The 15,659-nt window shown below is 44.9% G+C and overlaps 1 protein-coding gene across 1 annotated transcript in view; it reads left to right on the plus strand.

Annotated features, from left to right (window-relative positions):
• Positions 1-11,707: 11,707 nt before the first annotated feature.
• The window catches only part of CASQ2 (calsequestrin 2), a 43,611-nt gene continuing 39,659 nt past the window's right edge, over positions 11,708-15,659 (plus strand). The window contains exon 1 of the mRNA XM_080987214.1: positions 11,708-12,198. Coding sequence (XP_080843340.1) covers positions 11,965-12,198 — 234 coding nt within the window. The 5' untranslated portion in view covers positions 11,708-11,964. The remainder of the gene's footprint in view (positions 12,199-15,659) is intronic.

The raw sequence follows: 15,659 nt of genomic DNA on the forward strand, positions 1-15,659 counted from the left end.
GGAAAATACAGGGCAGATCCATGTGCCTGAACTAACTTTCACCTCCAAGTCAGAATATTTTGGGATCAATATTTCTGCTAGGCTATGTGGAGACTTATTAGGGCAGACAGATGTAAGACTCCCATCAAGTTTCTGGCGATATGGTTACATCCAGAAATAAAACTAATACAAGAACCTAATTGTAAAGAAATGGCAACAGAAATGGAGAAATATCTGGAAAAATGAAGATGCTATGCATTATCTTGGGTGGGAAGAATAGAAGTGATCTCAAGATCACCTTACCTAAAATATTATTTTTATTAAGCACGCTCCCATTGGGAATAGAAAATTGCAGGTTAGCAGAATGGCATTATGAAATACATCTGTATGGACAAACTGCATAGAACAGCAAACAAAAATCTATATCGAAAAACAGACAAGGGAGGTTTGGGAGTTTCTAATATTATTAGCTATTATCAAGCCACAGAATTAGCCGCTGCTACTAAATGGTTTGAAATAGATAGTTTAACAACAGCAGAGAAAGATCTATATGGTTGACAGCTGTGGGAAATATTGTGGCACAGACCAGCAATGTTTATCTCTGATCTCAAATGCCTTCCCCCTACTAAATTTATTTTGAAAGTATGAAATAATCTCTCACCAAAACTGGCACTGGGTCTCTCATTCTTGACATTCATAGGAACAAATGCATTTACAGTTAAGCAATTCTACCGGGCTCTAAACTCATCTATTTGGTCTCAACTAAAGATTATGCATTCAGCTAAAAGATGGTTATATCGTTTCATATACCCAAGTAACTATATTAATGAATCAAAATAAAACCTGAATTATTTCAATATATTCAATTTAGTCATGTTATAGAGTGAATAATAGCTAAATACCCCATCAGAACACTACATTTTAAAATATACTGGTTAGTGCTAATCCAGTGAGGATATTCAGTAGAATATACTGATTTCTTTTGCTTTTAACTTATATTTTAAATTAAGATTTGATATTAACAAAAAGACTACAGCCGCTATCACCAATACAGAGCTGTAAGGCTATCAAACATCAGAAGAGCGAAACTGAAATCAACAAATGAACAAATCAAACAGTAACAACTGCAGCGTTACAGTATGGCAGACATGGCTCTCACAAGTGTAATGTTAAGTCCTTATCTAAGAAACAGATTAATTTCTGATATCGTCCATTCTGCTGAAATTCACATATACCATATTGGCCCGAATATAAGCCACACCTTAAAAATTCAAGGGGGGGGGGGGAGAAAAAAGAGAATACCCGAAAATAAGCCACTCCCTCAAAATTCCGCAGGCACTCACACCTGTTCCGGTTTACTCTATGCCTGTTTCAGCAGTGATATCGTAAAAGCCCATTTTCGTAAGGTCGTAAATTTAAGCCACACTTTAACTTTTCATGGCCAGAATTTTTTTTGGGGTGGGGGGAGTGAGGCATATATTCAGGCCAATATGGTAAAAGAAAATGGGGAAAGATCTGAAATATGATAACCTGGATAGTGTGGACTTGGATTTTTAAGGTAATACCTAAAAGGTTAATAAGCACACCTCTGAAAGGTAACTTTTTGAAATCTGTTTATCTTACACAGTGTAGAATATCCCACCGCTCAGAGATTGGGGTGTAACAATGTGATTATCTGCAAAGTTTCACTACCGATTGCCTTGACACATCTTGTCTATGCAGCAATCCACTGGTTATGATGCAACAATGCAAATAATCCTACGCTAGCACATGTTCACTGGCTTATTCCACAGTGCTGAGTGACAAACGTCATGATATGCTTTGCCTGCTAGCCAAATCAGAAGTGAGCTACTCGGGTTTTTCTCCAAGTTTCTTGATACTGTTGTCCTGGCTTCCCCTTCATATTAGGACCTCTCATCTTTGAAGTCTCTCTCCCTTCCCCTTAGCTAAGTTTCCTGCCAAGGAAGAAGTCGTGCAGATTTCTCCTGACCGGGGTCAGCAAACTTTTTCAGTAGGGGGCTGGTCCACTGTCCCTCAGACCTTGTGGGGGGCCAGGCTATATTTTGAAAAATAAATAAATGATGCAAAAGCATCTTGAGCCCCGGTAGCTGCTTACCTGTGTCCTGCGAGCGGCAGAGGCTGGCAGTGGTGGCGGGACAATGAGCGGCGTGCAAAAGGGCTCTGGAGAGGGGCTGCTTAAAATGGCGGCCACTCAAGCGCTGCTGCTGCTGCTGGCACCAACAAAGCCCAGCCCCCTTCCTCCTCTAGGCAGGGCAGGGAGAAGCCAGGAGGAGGGAGGGAGGGAGGAGGTGCCGCCGCCGCCACCGCGTGAGGGAGAGGGAAAGAACGGACGCGCTGGCGATCCATGCAGCGGTTCCGGGACCATCCGTGGGCTGGATCCAGAAGGCAGTTGGGCCTGATCTGGCCCACAGACTTTAGTTTGCCGACCCAGGCTCCTGACTCTGCATTCATGTCTCCACTGCAGGATGCTGCAGTTGTACTTTCACCAGCGGAAAAATCAACCTCAGAATGGGCGTTCCGCTTTATAATGACAAATCTATCCGTGGTGAATTGGTGAGAATGGTGGGCACAAATTAAGGGGAAATGTCAGGTTTCTGAAACTTTAAACTTAGCTCAGCTGCAGCTCCTGCAACGTGGACAGGAGTCGGCAACCTAAGGCCCATGGGCCGGAAGTGGCCCATGGAGGCTGCTTAACCGGCCCACGAGTCGCCCCCAAACCGAGCCACCCGCTCAGCGAGTCCCCACGCACTGCACTAAACCAGCGCAGCATGGCATGGGGACTCTCTTCCGCGGCTCTGGAAATTGCTTCTGCGCAGGCGCGATTTCCGGCATCTGGGCATGTACAGAAGCGATTTTTGGCACCGCGGACATGCACAGACACAATTTCCGGTGTTGTGCTGCGCTGGTCTGGCCCACGAAGGATCTCCGCGGGAGTAATCTGGCCCGGTAAGCCTTGCAGACCCCTGAACTTGGGTATTATATGGGGCAACCCAGCCAAATGGGGTTTTTTGTGTGTGTCGTGTGGCAGGAAACTGCACCAACTGTCCTATTCTACACTAGCTACAGCTTCTGAACCAAGGCTGCCCCAAATAAAGTGAAATACAATAATCTACTCTTACTATTCTTATTCTTATGATTAATTTCAATTCTATGCTGGTTTATATTTTAAATGAAAAAATGGCAAAGTGGTTTACAATGCACATTGAAACATCAAATAATAATAATAAGAAGAAGAGTTTGGATTTGATATCCCGCCTTTCACTCCCTTTAAGGAGTCTCAAAGCGGCTCACATTCTCCTTTCCCTTCCTCCCCCACAACAAACACTCTGTGAGGTGAGTGGGGCTGAGAGACTTCAGAGAAGTGTGACTGGCCCAAGGTCACCCAGCAGCTGCAAGTGGAGGAGTGGAGACACGAACCCGGTTCACCAGATTACGAGACTACAGCTCTTAACCACTACACCACACTGGCTCCAGAACAAAACATTGCAGAAGAAAGTCCAATGTTAAGTATACGTTCAAAGCAACATAATTAACAGGAAATTAAAATGTTACCTTAAAAGATTTCCAAACAAAACATTACAAAGGAGGCCAAGCACAGAATGTACATTTAACGCAGCAAAGTTAACCAAAACAATTATCTTTACATTTCAAAAAAAACATTGCTAATGGAAGGCAAAAATATGATGCACATTTAAAACAGCACAATTAGCAAAGTAGAGGCGCTGTGGGTTAAACCACAGAGCCTAGGGCTTGCCAATCAGAAGGTTGGCGGTTCAAATCCCTGCAACGGGGTGAGCTCCCGTTGCTCGGTCCCTGCTCCTGCCAACCTGGCAGTTCGAAAGCACATCAAAGTGCAAGTAGATAAATGGGTACCGCTCCGGCAGGAAGGTAAATGGCATTTCTGTGCGCTGCTCTGGTTTGCCAGAAGCGGCTTAGTCATGCTGGCCACATGACCCGGAAGCTGTACGCCGGCTCCCTCGGCCAGTAAAGTGAGATGAGCGCCGCGACCCCAGAGTCATTCGCGACTGGACCTAATGGTCGGGGTCCTTTACCTTTTAACATTCTACAGTAAGCATATAAGCTGGTGGTGCCAATGGTGGTTCATGGCAGGTCGACGGATGTGGAAGCTCAGGCTCAATGACCTGGGTCTGCCAAGATGGTCTCTGGTCTTCTCAGCAGCCTCAGCTTCTATAGCTGGAGTCAATCTGGATCTGCCCTCCCAGGACTGGTGGGGAAAAGCCTGCAAGGCAGGGAGCAGGTCTTCCAGAACTTGCAGCCATACTAGTGTATGGACCACATCAGCTAAACTATATATATTCAGGAATGGTGTAGTAGGATCTGAAACAGGGAAAAGATGCTCCTTGCGGCTGAGCTCCATTGTGCCTCCAGCAACAATGACAGATCCGGGAGCAGCCCAGATTGAGAATATTTCCTTGTCCTCAAACTCAGTGCAGGTTTGCATGCTCACAAGAGAGCTAGTCATTTTTTCAGGTGCCCCCAGCTTTGTTCTTTGCTGCCGATACACCTGAAAGGTGTGTTATGTGTGTAAGGGCGCTTGATCACATGCCTCTGTCTCCTCCCTTTGCTGTCTCTCCTGCTCTTGACATTTGGATTGTCAACTCCTGGGGACAGCGATCTGCTGTGCATCCTGACAGTATCACCATAACAACAATTCAACAAGCCGCAAATCGGCTGGCGGTAGAACACAAGATTTTAGTTGCTTTCAGTGTACTGACCTCACCAGGGTTTAGGCATACCCTGTTTGGAGGTCAGATTTTCCATGTGCAATATTTCTGCGTGGTATGACACGAACGGTCCATCTCTTTTCCTCTCCCAGCTGCTTGCCCAAGCTTTCTGCGAGGAAGGAGAGGAATGATGCTTTGTCCCAGGTCTGGTGCATATTTTTTTATTATTTGTGTTTTTAATATGCTCTGTATACAAGTTGTTCTTTCTCTTGCCTGGATAAAAGCGGCAGCACAGCTTGAAAGGGCTGCATGTGCTGAAATGTAGCCCAAGGATATATGTTATTATCCCTCCCCTCTTGACCAGCAGGGTCTCAGCTCTCTCTCCCTTTCAGCCTTTTGTTTGAACAGATGGGATTGGGGAACAGAGGGAAAGAATAGCAGTCTCTTCTCATTAACTCTCCCAGTACACAAACAGAGACCTGAGCACTGGGGACCTGGGAAACAGGCCTGCTTTCACTCCACACACAAATTGTGGCCATATGCACCCGTGTACAAAAGGAAGACACAAGATGCACAAAAAAATAGACATTTACCTAAGGGGCCCTCTCTATTTTGATATCAAATAATAACCATTAATTTCATTCATGTTATTCAGCCCTATAACTCAAAAAACAACAAGACCATCTTGTTTTTATCGAACCTTAGCTGGAGAAAGTCCTAAACTATGGACTCAAATGATTTCTTGACGAGTGTGTTAAACATTCAGAGCTGTATCAGGAGGACTTGCCCAACCAAAAGAATAATATCAGAAATGATGGACAGACTATTCATCCAGGTTACCTTCCTTCTCTCCAAATGTGACCAGTTCCAGCTTCTTCCCAGATGAACACTAGTACCCATGACATTGTGGACAATAGCTTGTCCTGAAGCATATTTCAGGCTCTCCAAGTGTCCTGGATTTACAGAAGCTGTCCTGGTTTCTGATTTGATCCTGGAATGTCCCGCTTTTTCTTACGATGTTCCTGCTTTCAGCAGAGAAAATGTTGGAGGGTATGGAGTTATGCAACCCCTGAGCCAAGGAGATAAGTACAACCTTTAGAAGACATCTGAAGGCAGCCCTGCATAGGGAAATTTTATAATGTTTAATGTTTTATTGTTTTTATATATGTCGGAAGTCACCCAGAGTGACTGGAGCACTAATAATAATAATAATAATAATAATAATAATAATACAGTCATACCTTGCTTCTCAAATTTAATCTGTTCCGGGAGTCCATTCGATTGGCTGCAGGAGTTTCCAAAAGGTGTCCCCTGCCTTCAGCTAATTAGGACGAACCCTTTAATTGCAGAAATACTATTTTAGGTAGGAACACATTCTCAGAGGACTTATAATTAAGAAGGAGCATTGGAAGTTCTACATAGCTTGACAAAGGACTCAGCTACATTAGTAAAGAAAAAGCATTTTATATGCATTGTAACACTGTGACACCAGAGGGCGCTGTGGAGTCCCGTCTTTCACCAATGTGATTTCTGATTATGAAGTTTATGTGTTTTCCTGAAACGCTTTTTTGATGTGTCTAGAGATCCAGCCCCTGTTTACATTTATAATTAGCAGTAAGATGCAGATCACCTCCACCCTGTGCAACAGATAGACTAGTGGAGCTTCATTAACTAAAAATCCCAAAATTTGGGAACTCCTCTGAAGAATACTCAGCATGGGTGACACTGTAAAATACGGGGTTTTTTGCTGCAAAATGACTTCAAAACTTTGGCACAGGTTTGAAGGGGATCCCAAAATTCCAGGGTTCATAGTTAATGAAGCCAGCAGATTTGTACACAGCAGAGAAAGGAAATGTAGGCGAGAGACAGGTCACATGTAAGTTAACTCACAGTGACAATGTGAATTTTTCATTACACTTTGATATTATTAGCAGTAGCAGTTTATGAATCATCCATTACATGTGTGTCAATGTTATTTGCAAACGTAATGCAAACATCTAGAAACAGTTTTTAAAAAGTAAATAAAAAAGTAACCCAACAGGTTCAAAAACATTGCAAAATGAACATCTAAGGCAATGACCTTCCCATCCATCTGTTAAGTTAAAGCTGGTCAAAAGAAAAATGCCTTTAATTGTTTCTGTTAAGATGAGATAGCAAAGCGGCTGTTGTATTGCAACAGGAATGCTGAAATCCCTCTTCTGAGTTCCTGCGGAGCAGATTCTGATGTTTCTGGGACTTGAAGGAAAACCTCTCCTGCAGAATGCAGTGACCTGCTGGGCATATAAGGGATCGGTTGATCTCTTGGGTAACCTAGTCCTGAGTTACACAGGGCCCTATAGGCCCGTACTAAAATCTTGACCTTGGCCCAGCAGCAGATTGGCAGCAAATGCAAATCCCACAAACAATGGCAGTTTGCCCCCCAAGCTGCTGTGCTCTGTACCAGCTGCAGCCTCCGTATCAACCTCAAGAGTAGCCCCACAGAAAGCAGTAATCCAACTCTGAGGTTACCAATGCAAGGAAAACTGTGGTCCAGCTATACAAATCCAGGAATGGCTGTAGCTGTCTTGCCAGCCAAAGCTGGTAAAAGGCACGGCCCTTAATGGAAAATATCGGGGCCTCCAGGAACAGGGCTGGATTTAGGGGCACCCCCAGATCATGAACCTGCTCCTTCAGGGAGAGGGTGACATCACCCAGGGCGGGCAACTTATCAACTTCCTGAAGTCCTCACCCACAGAGTCTGTGTCTTGCAAGGATTCAGAAAGTAGTATGTTGTGCATAGCTCACTTATGGAATTCACTGCCAGGTTTGGTGACAGCCACTAGTTTAGACGGCTTTTCAGATAATTCATGAGGTCTATCCATCAGCCCTGAGCGCTCACTGGAAGGACAGATCCTGAAGCTGAGGCTCCAATACTTTGGCCACCTCATGAGAAGAGAAGACTCCCTGGAAAAGACCCTGGTGTTGGGAAAGATGGAGGGCACAAGGAGAAGGGGACGACAGAGGACGAGATGGTGGGACAGTGTTCTCGAAGCTACCAGCATGAGTTTGACCAAACTGCGGGAGGCAATGGAAGACAGGAGTGCCTGGTGTGCTCTGGTCCATGGGGTCACGAAGAGTCGGACACGACTAAACAACAACTTCCATTGCTCTTAGCTGCATGGCTGCTAAATTGTATATCCATGATGGCACTACAGGTTGTTAGGCAGCAAGACCGCAGGAGGGTTATTGCCCTTATGTGGGGTTGTGGGGCTTTCTGGAGGCATTTGGTTGGATGCTAAGCTAGATAGGCCTTTAATCTGATCCAGGAAGGCACTCCTGAGGTTCCTAGCTACCGTATTTTCCTGTGTATAAGATGCCCCCACGTATAAAATGACCCATACTTTTTTTAGCCCAAAATGAAGAAATAATTAATTGCAACATTCCGTGTATAAGACGACACCCAATTTTAAACTTTAAAAATTGGGGGGGAAATATAATATTATACACGGGAAAATACAGTATTTTCTTCTGCTAGTTCTCTGCCCAGCCACCCCAATGAAACTGAACAGAGGGACATTATGGCCTTTTAGTCTTCAAGGATCCTTCTTATATCATTGATTGTGATGTGTTAATGGCCCAGCTGGTATCAGTTAGCTGAACTGCTCTCCGATAGTTCATGTTCTTCAAAGGGCTTCTTGATGCCAATGACAGTGCTTGAATCTTGTCTTCTCAGGACTTGTGGCCAATGCAACTGCTAATCTGATTTATATAGGGCTCCCTTTCAAAAATATTTTCAGCGGCAGGAAAATGTCAAAATAGGAATACGTCAGGCTGACCTGAGCAATTATGTTCCTGATCTGTTGTTTAACCTCATGGTTGAATTTGCATGCTGAAGAGCAGCAAAATGGATTCCTTGTAAAACCCTTTAGCATTTAGACAAACGCTGTCTGTGTAAGCAAGGATGTCAAAGTATACAATTTTAGAGGAAAAGGTGTTTGGTACGGTCCAGGCCCTGAGACATTTCTCAGTAATGCTCCAGGGATAGTAGTTGGGAATCCAGTAAATTATTTCTAAAAGAATTATCAGATCAGTAATAAACATTTCCATAGTGCTTTGGAATGTTCAAAGCACTTCTGATACATTAGCATAGTGATCCTTACCAACAAGCAGGATAGGTCAATGTTGTTGTTGTTGTTGCCCCATATAGGGGCAATAATATGAGGAGGGGGCTGAGACTGAGAGAATGACTTTCCAAAGGCCACCTACTGTGTTCATAGCAATTTATAGATTTGAATCAGGAGCTCCTAGATCTTCACTCAAACTCATAACATTAGTTTTCAATATTCTTTTACATTGCTTGACCCATACATTTGCCTTTGATTGGAGAAATGACTTTGGCACTCTAATTATTGGTGATCTTGTTAATTTCCACAGCTGTCTTTTAAAATTGCTTTAGGGACATGAGCTGATCGGCTCAGACCACTTGCCAGAAGCAGTAAAAAAAAATTTCCTGAAAAGGAAAAAAATATATTGGGTGGGGATTCACCTGAGGAGTCCAACCATACAGAAGGACTTCGTCTTGCATAGTGGGGCTTTGCTCTTTCCCCCCACATGCTCCCATAATTGGCTCGGGGGGGACGACAACCCCCCAGAACAGTGTGCAGGGGAAGAAGAGGCAAATAGTTGAATCTAACAAGCTCAAATGCTTGTGCTGACGAAATGATCAGGAGAGAGTGATGTTGAATTCATCCCAGAGATACCTACTATAACAAATTTCCTGTAGGAGTCTACTCTCATTTCAGGACAAATTTCAGGACAATTGAATCAAGAAGGGCCCATTCAGTTCATTTTCCATTCATACAGAAGCTGACACAGAGGGAAATTAATGGGTTCCCATTTGTGAATAGGCGAGGCCTCCCTTCTATGGCAGCACGGGCTGTGGCTGCATCTGCCTTCAATGGAGGCTCTGGGTGACTACCATTTTGTTTTCCCCAAAATGCCCCTTGGTAAAATAAAATGCCTGTTCCCCCTGCAGGCAGCAGGAAAACACACGTGGGGCGGCGGCGGCGGGGGGGGGGAATGGAAAGAGTGATAAATGATTATAGTAAATCCACGATGTTTTAAACTGGGGGTATTGTTTTTGTTATTATGGTATGTATTTTTGTGTTTTTATGCTGTAAACCGCCCTGTGATTTTCACAGAAAGGAGGTATAGACATTAAATAAATAAACATACAAACAAACAAATAATTTTGTGAAACGAGATTCTAACATATATACATGAAACAAATTGGGTTTTCAGTAATGAATGTAATCCCAAATTGAAAAAATAATAATCTTGCACACCCTTAACTTTCCGTGTTTATATGTTATTGTACTAGCAATATGAGATTTCAATGCGAATTGCGTTTATTCATATAGCAGAGTTGAACAGCAACTGGATTACCTACCTGACAGAAGAACCTGGAGGCTAATTCACCACCAGGTAGCTGAAAAATGCCATGGATTTTCTCAAGCTGGGTATTCGTTTTTTGCAAAACTCCTCCTTAGCTGAATAAACTTTCCCTGTAACAAACTTTGTGGTCCCTTCAGCTTGAGCAGTTAACTCTAAATGTTTTGTGCAACATCTCTATCTAGTGACAGACAGAAGCAATTGCATCTTCTTTACATTCCCCCCCCCCCCCCCCGATTTACCACCTGGTGACTTGAATCATCTTGAACCAGTGGGGTGAAGTGAGAAAGTGTGTGTCAATAAAACTGCCCATAACTTTTCTCCTGGAAACGCTTTGTTCAGGTCAAATGAAAAGCCGCAGTTTTTCAGCAAGCCCATCTGGGCATAATTTCTAGATGCAAGAAATGGAGATTTGTTTCAACCAAAGCTTTTAAAGTCTTCTGGAGATTTGTGTGCCTTGATAAATACCAAAATCTAGCTGTTTGGGGCAGAATCTACAACCAGAGAAAGATTAGCATGTTCTTCTGTACTCCTGTGCTCTGCTAGCCAGGGGTCTGCGTGTTTCATTTCAGGTGTGGGATAAATCTGAGCTGCAGCCTGAAACCTGCTTGTCCCACCACTCTGGGCAGCTTCCAACATATATAAAAACATAATTAAACATTTAAAAAAAAAACTTCCCTATACAGGGCTGCCTTCAGATGTCTTCTAAAGGTTCCATAGTTACTTATCTCCTTGGCTGTGTGTGTATGTGTGTCACATAACTCCATAACCGCCAACATTTCTCTGATGAAAATAGGAAAGTCCTAAGGAAAAGCGGGGCATCCTGGGATCAAATCAGAAACCGGGATGGCTTCTGTAAATGCAGGACTGCTCCTGGAAATAGGGACACTTGGAGGGTCTGTATAGCTTTGTTATTTTAATCAGTGAACCACTTCAAAAGCTGGTAGGGCTACTAGCAGTGTAGCTTAGAAATAAATAGATCTGTTTATGGACAAGAACCCACCCTAAGCTCCATTGTCTAGAAAGGCAGGCTAGAAATGTAATAAACAAATACAGCCCATGTTACTTAAAATGTGTCTCTTTGGTTCAGTCCCACAAAAAAGCGGGGGTGGGGAGTGCGACAAATCCTCTTGGTTGCATCACTTTGGGGGTTGGGTTCTTCTTCATAAGAACATAGGGAGAGGGAGAGTCCAAGTTTGTATTTAGTTCAGCACCTAACAGCAGCCAAACATGTCTAGGGGAATTCTCCTTCATGGAGGCAAATTAGAATGCAGAAAATAAAACATCTCTTTGGAAAACCCCTAATTGCCTCCCGATAAATAATGGAAGTATTTTAAGGCCAGTTACCCACAAAGTCCATGTAGTTGCTTGTCCCCTTCTGAAACTCAAAGGGAGATGTGTGCATTTTCTGTACAGCAGAGGCATCTCTGCGCATTCCTGCCCCTCCTCCCCTCTCCGCTATTCCCTTTCTCTCTCTGAGGCAAAGCAGAGTGCCAGAGAAGTCCCTCAATCGTGTCATATCTGTCCTTTTTATTCATTGCAGGGTCTATTTATAGCCCGAAACAACTGCTTCCTAAAAATGGAGTTCTTAATGACCCAGAAGCCGGGCCAAGCTATGTAAGGTATCCAGGGTTTGGTCTCCCAGCTTCTCCTGTCTGTCTTTTCGCCTTTGTCTTCCAACCAGGGTTGCTAGTTTGCTTCTCAGTGACCTCAATCTATCTAGACGGATTCATAGGGAAAGCTGAGGTGGCAGGAGGGTAGCAGATCAAGCTGGCACCCCGAGAGCTGGACCTCCGCAGGCTCTGGAATTCCTCTTCCTTCCCCCAAGATAAACAAGAAACACCCCGAGATGAAAACAGCTTGCTGGCTCCTGGCAGTTTTTTATGTGCTCACTTGCTGCAGGGCAGAAGAAGGACTGGAATTCCCTACCTACGATGGGAAAGATCGGGTGATTGACCTGAGCGAGAAAAACTACAAGCAGGCCTTCAAGAAGTATGACATGGTCGGCGTGCTCCTTCATGAGCCTGTGGCATCCGACAAAATTTCGCAGAGGCGTTTTCAAATGACTGAGATGGTGCTGGAGGTAAGTGTGGGTTGCATGTCACGGTCACACTCGGCACCTTGGCGGGGGACACACACCAAATTGGGGACCTCTAAAGAGGCCTTTGAAATATGCTTGAGTGTAGATTTGCACCTAAATCTTAACTTTTCCGGTCTGGAAGACTTGTACCAATGAACCTCCTCAAAGCTGTCAATGTTTCTGTGGGGCAAGGGCGCTGCCTCTGAGTTGCAGTAAGTGGGGAACATCAGAGCAATTCAACAAGATCACAAATGCAAGCTTGATGGGCTTTCATCCACTAGCCAAACTCTCGGAACGAATTTCCCAGTCACTTATGTTTAATCCAAGTGTTTCTTCCATCTGCATTCTGGTATCAAAGCCATTGTTCTGCCCCTGTCAGGAATCCGACCCAAGCAAGCCTCTGCTAAATCAAGCTGAAAAAAATATTCCATTACTTAGAAAGCCTCAGTCTGTGCTAGACGCTGGTTTGTTCTCTGCTGCCTGCTTTCAGATCTCTTCACCGTTTGCTGTTCATGTTTATTTATTGTCAAAACCTATTTCTGAGCCAAGAATGTGTTTAATGCTCTGGTGGTGAGAAGGTTCCACTATCAGGGAGCAAAACAAAATGCTATACTGGCTGCCAGAGGAATCCTATAAGTACAGTCATACCTCGGGTTACAGATGCTTCAGGTTGTGTGTTTTCGGGTTGCGCACCGGAACGGGTTACTTCCAGGTTTTGGCACTCATGCATGCACAGAAGTGCTAAATCGCACTTTGTGCATGTGCAAAAGTGCTGAATCGCAACCCTCGTGTGCGCAGACGCGGCGCTGCGGGTTGCAAATGCTGCTGGTTGTGAATGTGCCTCCCGCACGGATCACATTTGCAAGCCGAGCGTCCACTGTAAAACATTTAAAGGACTGCAAGGCATAGTGGAGGGATACCTTTTGGCAATCTGATTCTCCTGAAATTGCCAAGCTAAGAATATTAGTTGGGAGAAAGAGATGCAACAGCTCCTTCTTACAGAGAAGCCGTCCTACATTGCCCTGTTCCCAGCTAAAATTCCTACTGTGGCCTCCTCCTAGTGCTGCGTCTTGTGAACTTCTGTGGGTGTCTCAAAGCAAGGCAACATGATATGAGAAGGAAGGAAGTCTTCTCCTAGCCTGTTCCCCTACTAATCACAGGTAGAGCAAATTCATGTTGACAGTGGCAACTTTTAGCATCTCCCACCTGCTGCAACCAGGACATCTTCCTGCCACGGCTGCATGTTGCCTTCATGTCCACGCAGATGCCTTTGCAGGCTTGCATGCCAGAAAGGAGCTGCATCCTCTCCCCTCAGAGATTTAATAGCAGGGGAACAAGAGCCCTGGCACATCCCCAAAGAAATCACATTGCCAAACCTTTTAATACAGCAACCCAATAGGCAAAAATAGGGGGCCAAGAAACATGGCAGAGACAGGGGCCGAAACACAGAGAGAGCTGGGAAATTTGTTAACGGAAATAGTTATGGCGAAGGGACTTGAGTGTGCCACAGTGTTGCTAGCAGTGGAGAGACTTGTTTGACGAATTGTAGCAAATTGTTTCCGTAAAGAGGGGTGAGGAATCAGCCCATGGTGCATCTTAACCAGCGAAATACAGACTGTGGGCTTATCCACATTTGCCTTTCCCTGCTGTTTCCGGGTATAGTCTGAGCACCCTTGTTTTCGCTCTGGAGCTTTCTGAACGAAAACCTGCCCTTTAAAGCTCTGTCCCATTCTAAGGGATGCTCCATTCTTGGCTCACAGGGCTACTTTTCGACATTGTGTTGTTCTTTTTTTGAAGCAGGTTCTTGGGTGGCCTTTGTGCAATTACAGGTCTTGCTAGGCCTGGCAATCAGTCCGTGGCATCAACATCATCATCATACCCCGCTCATATGGCTGAGTTACTCCAGCCACTCTGGGTGGCTCCCAATTAAAAATACAATAAAACATTAAACATTAAAAACTTCCCTAAACAGGGCTGCCTTCAGATGTCTTCTAAAAGTGAGATAGTTGTTTATTTCCTTGACATCTGATGGGAGGGTGTTCCACATGGTGGGTGCCACTACCGAAAAGGCCCTCTGCCTGGTTCCACTTCTCACAGGGAGGGAACCACCAGAAGGCCCTCAGAGCTGGACCTCAGTGTCCGGGCTGAATGATGGGGGTGGAGACGCTCCTTCAGGCATACTTCAGGTATAATAAGAACAACTGAGGAGAGCGGAAGACCAGCATCTGTTGGATGAGGGTGTGCTAAGGCAGAGGGAACAGATTTCCTTGGGCTCACTAGCAAGCTTGACCCAGATGCCAGCAGTGCCAGATTTAGGACGGTGCGTGTGGTTCACCTGCACAAGGCACCGAGCCAAATGGGCATAAAATTGAGACGATTGATAATTGAGAAGATGGATTTGGGGGTGCCAAATGTTGACCTAGCGCAGGCCGCCATATTACGAAAGATTACCGACGTCTGCCCCTGATGCCAGCGTAGATCACTCTGATTTGACCCCCTCTAGGCAAATGGTGTGAAGAGCAGAGCAAAGCTTTCCTCAATTCATTCCTTTGGCCAAATCTGGGTACAGACTACAAACTGACTCTGCCCTGACATCCTTCATGTCAGGGCTCATCCACACTTGCCTTTCCTCTGCAAATTCCAGGAACAATCCGCACTTCAAAGCTCTGTGTCCAAGCACCCTTTTATTTTGCTCCAGAGCTTTCCCTATGAAAACTGGCTCTTTAGCGCTCATTCGGAGCAAACATCAATCCATAGAAAACCCAAATTGATGTTTGCTCTGATTGAGTGCTAAAGAGTGTTTTGGTTTTGGTTTTTGGCAGGGAAAGCTCCGGGGCATCTCCACCCCCCCCCCAAAAAAAAAACACCACACTTGGACGTGGCTCTTTTAAATGCATATCCGCACCTGGAAAGAGCAAGGCAAAAAGTAAGTAAGGGTGGATAAGTCCTGTGTTCCTGTACTGGGTGGAGAGGAAAAGAAGTCCCTTTCTTCCTACCCAGCACACAAAATGCAAGCAGAGAAAAACAGGAAAGGAGTGGCTTCACCCATTTGTGATCTGACCCACAGCTGGCTTCTGCCCCACCCACCCACAGTATGTGGCCCCCACCAGATTACCCACCAAGGCCTTCAGCATAGAATAAGTTTCCCATCTCAGTTTTGAGATGATAGGTTATGGGGTGAGGGGTGGAGAGAGAGAGAGAGAGAGAGAGAGAGAGAGAGAGAGAGAGAGAGAGAGGCACATCTTTGACTTTCCCCCCATTTCCAGGGAGGCAGACATGTCTGTTAAATCTCCCTCGGAGAGTATCTTCTCCAGTTACCTCACCAACAGGAGAGAGGTTTCTCTGCTCATGCTCCAGGAATTCAGTTTACAGGCATCTGGGACACACAATGGTGGGCTGATCTGCACACTGCCTCACAAAAGGTTTCATATAGTCTTACTAGGTCATATTTTTAGCTGGGCTGG

This window comes from Podarcis pityusensis (assembly GCF_964106645.2).
Source record: "Podarcis pityusensis genome assembly, chromosome: 17".
NCBI lineage: Eukaryota > Metazoa > Chordata > Lepidosauria > Squamata > Lacertidae > Podarcis > Podarcis pityusensis.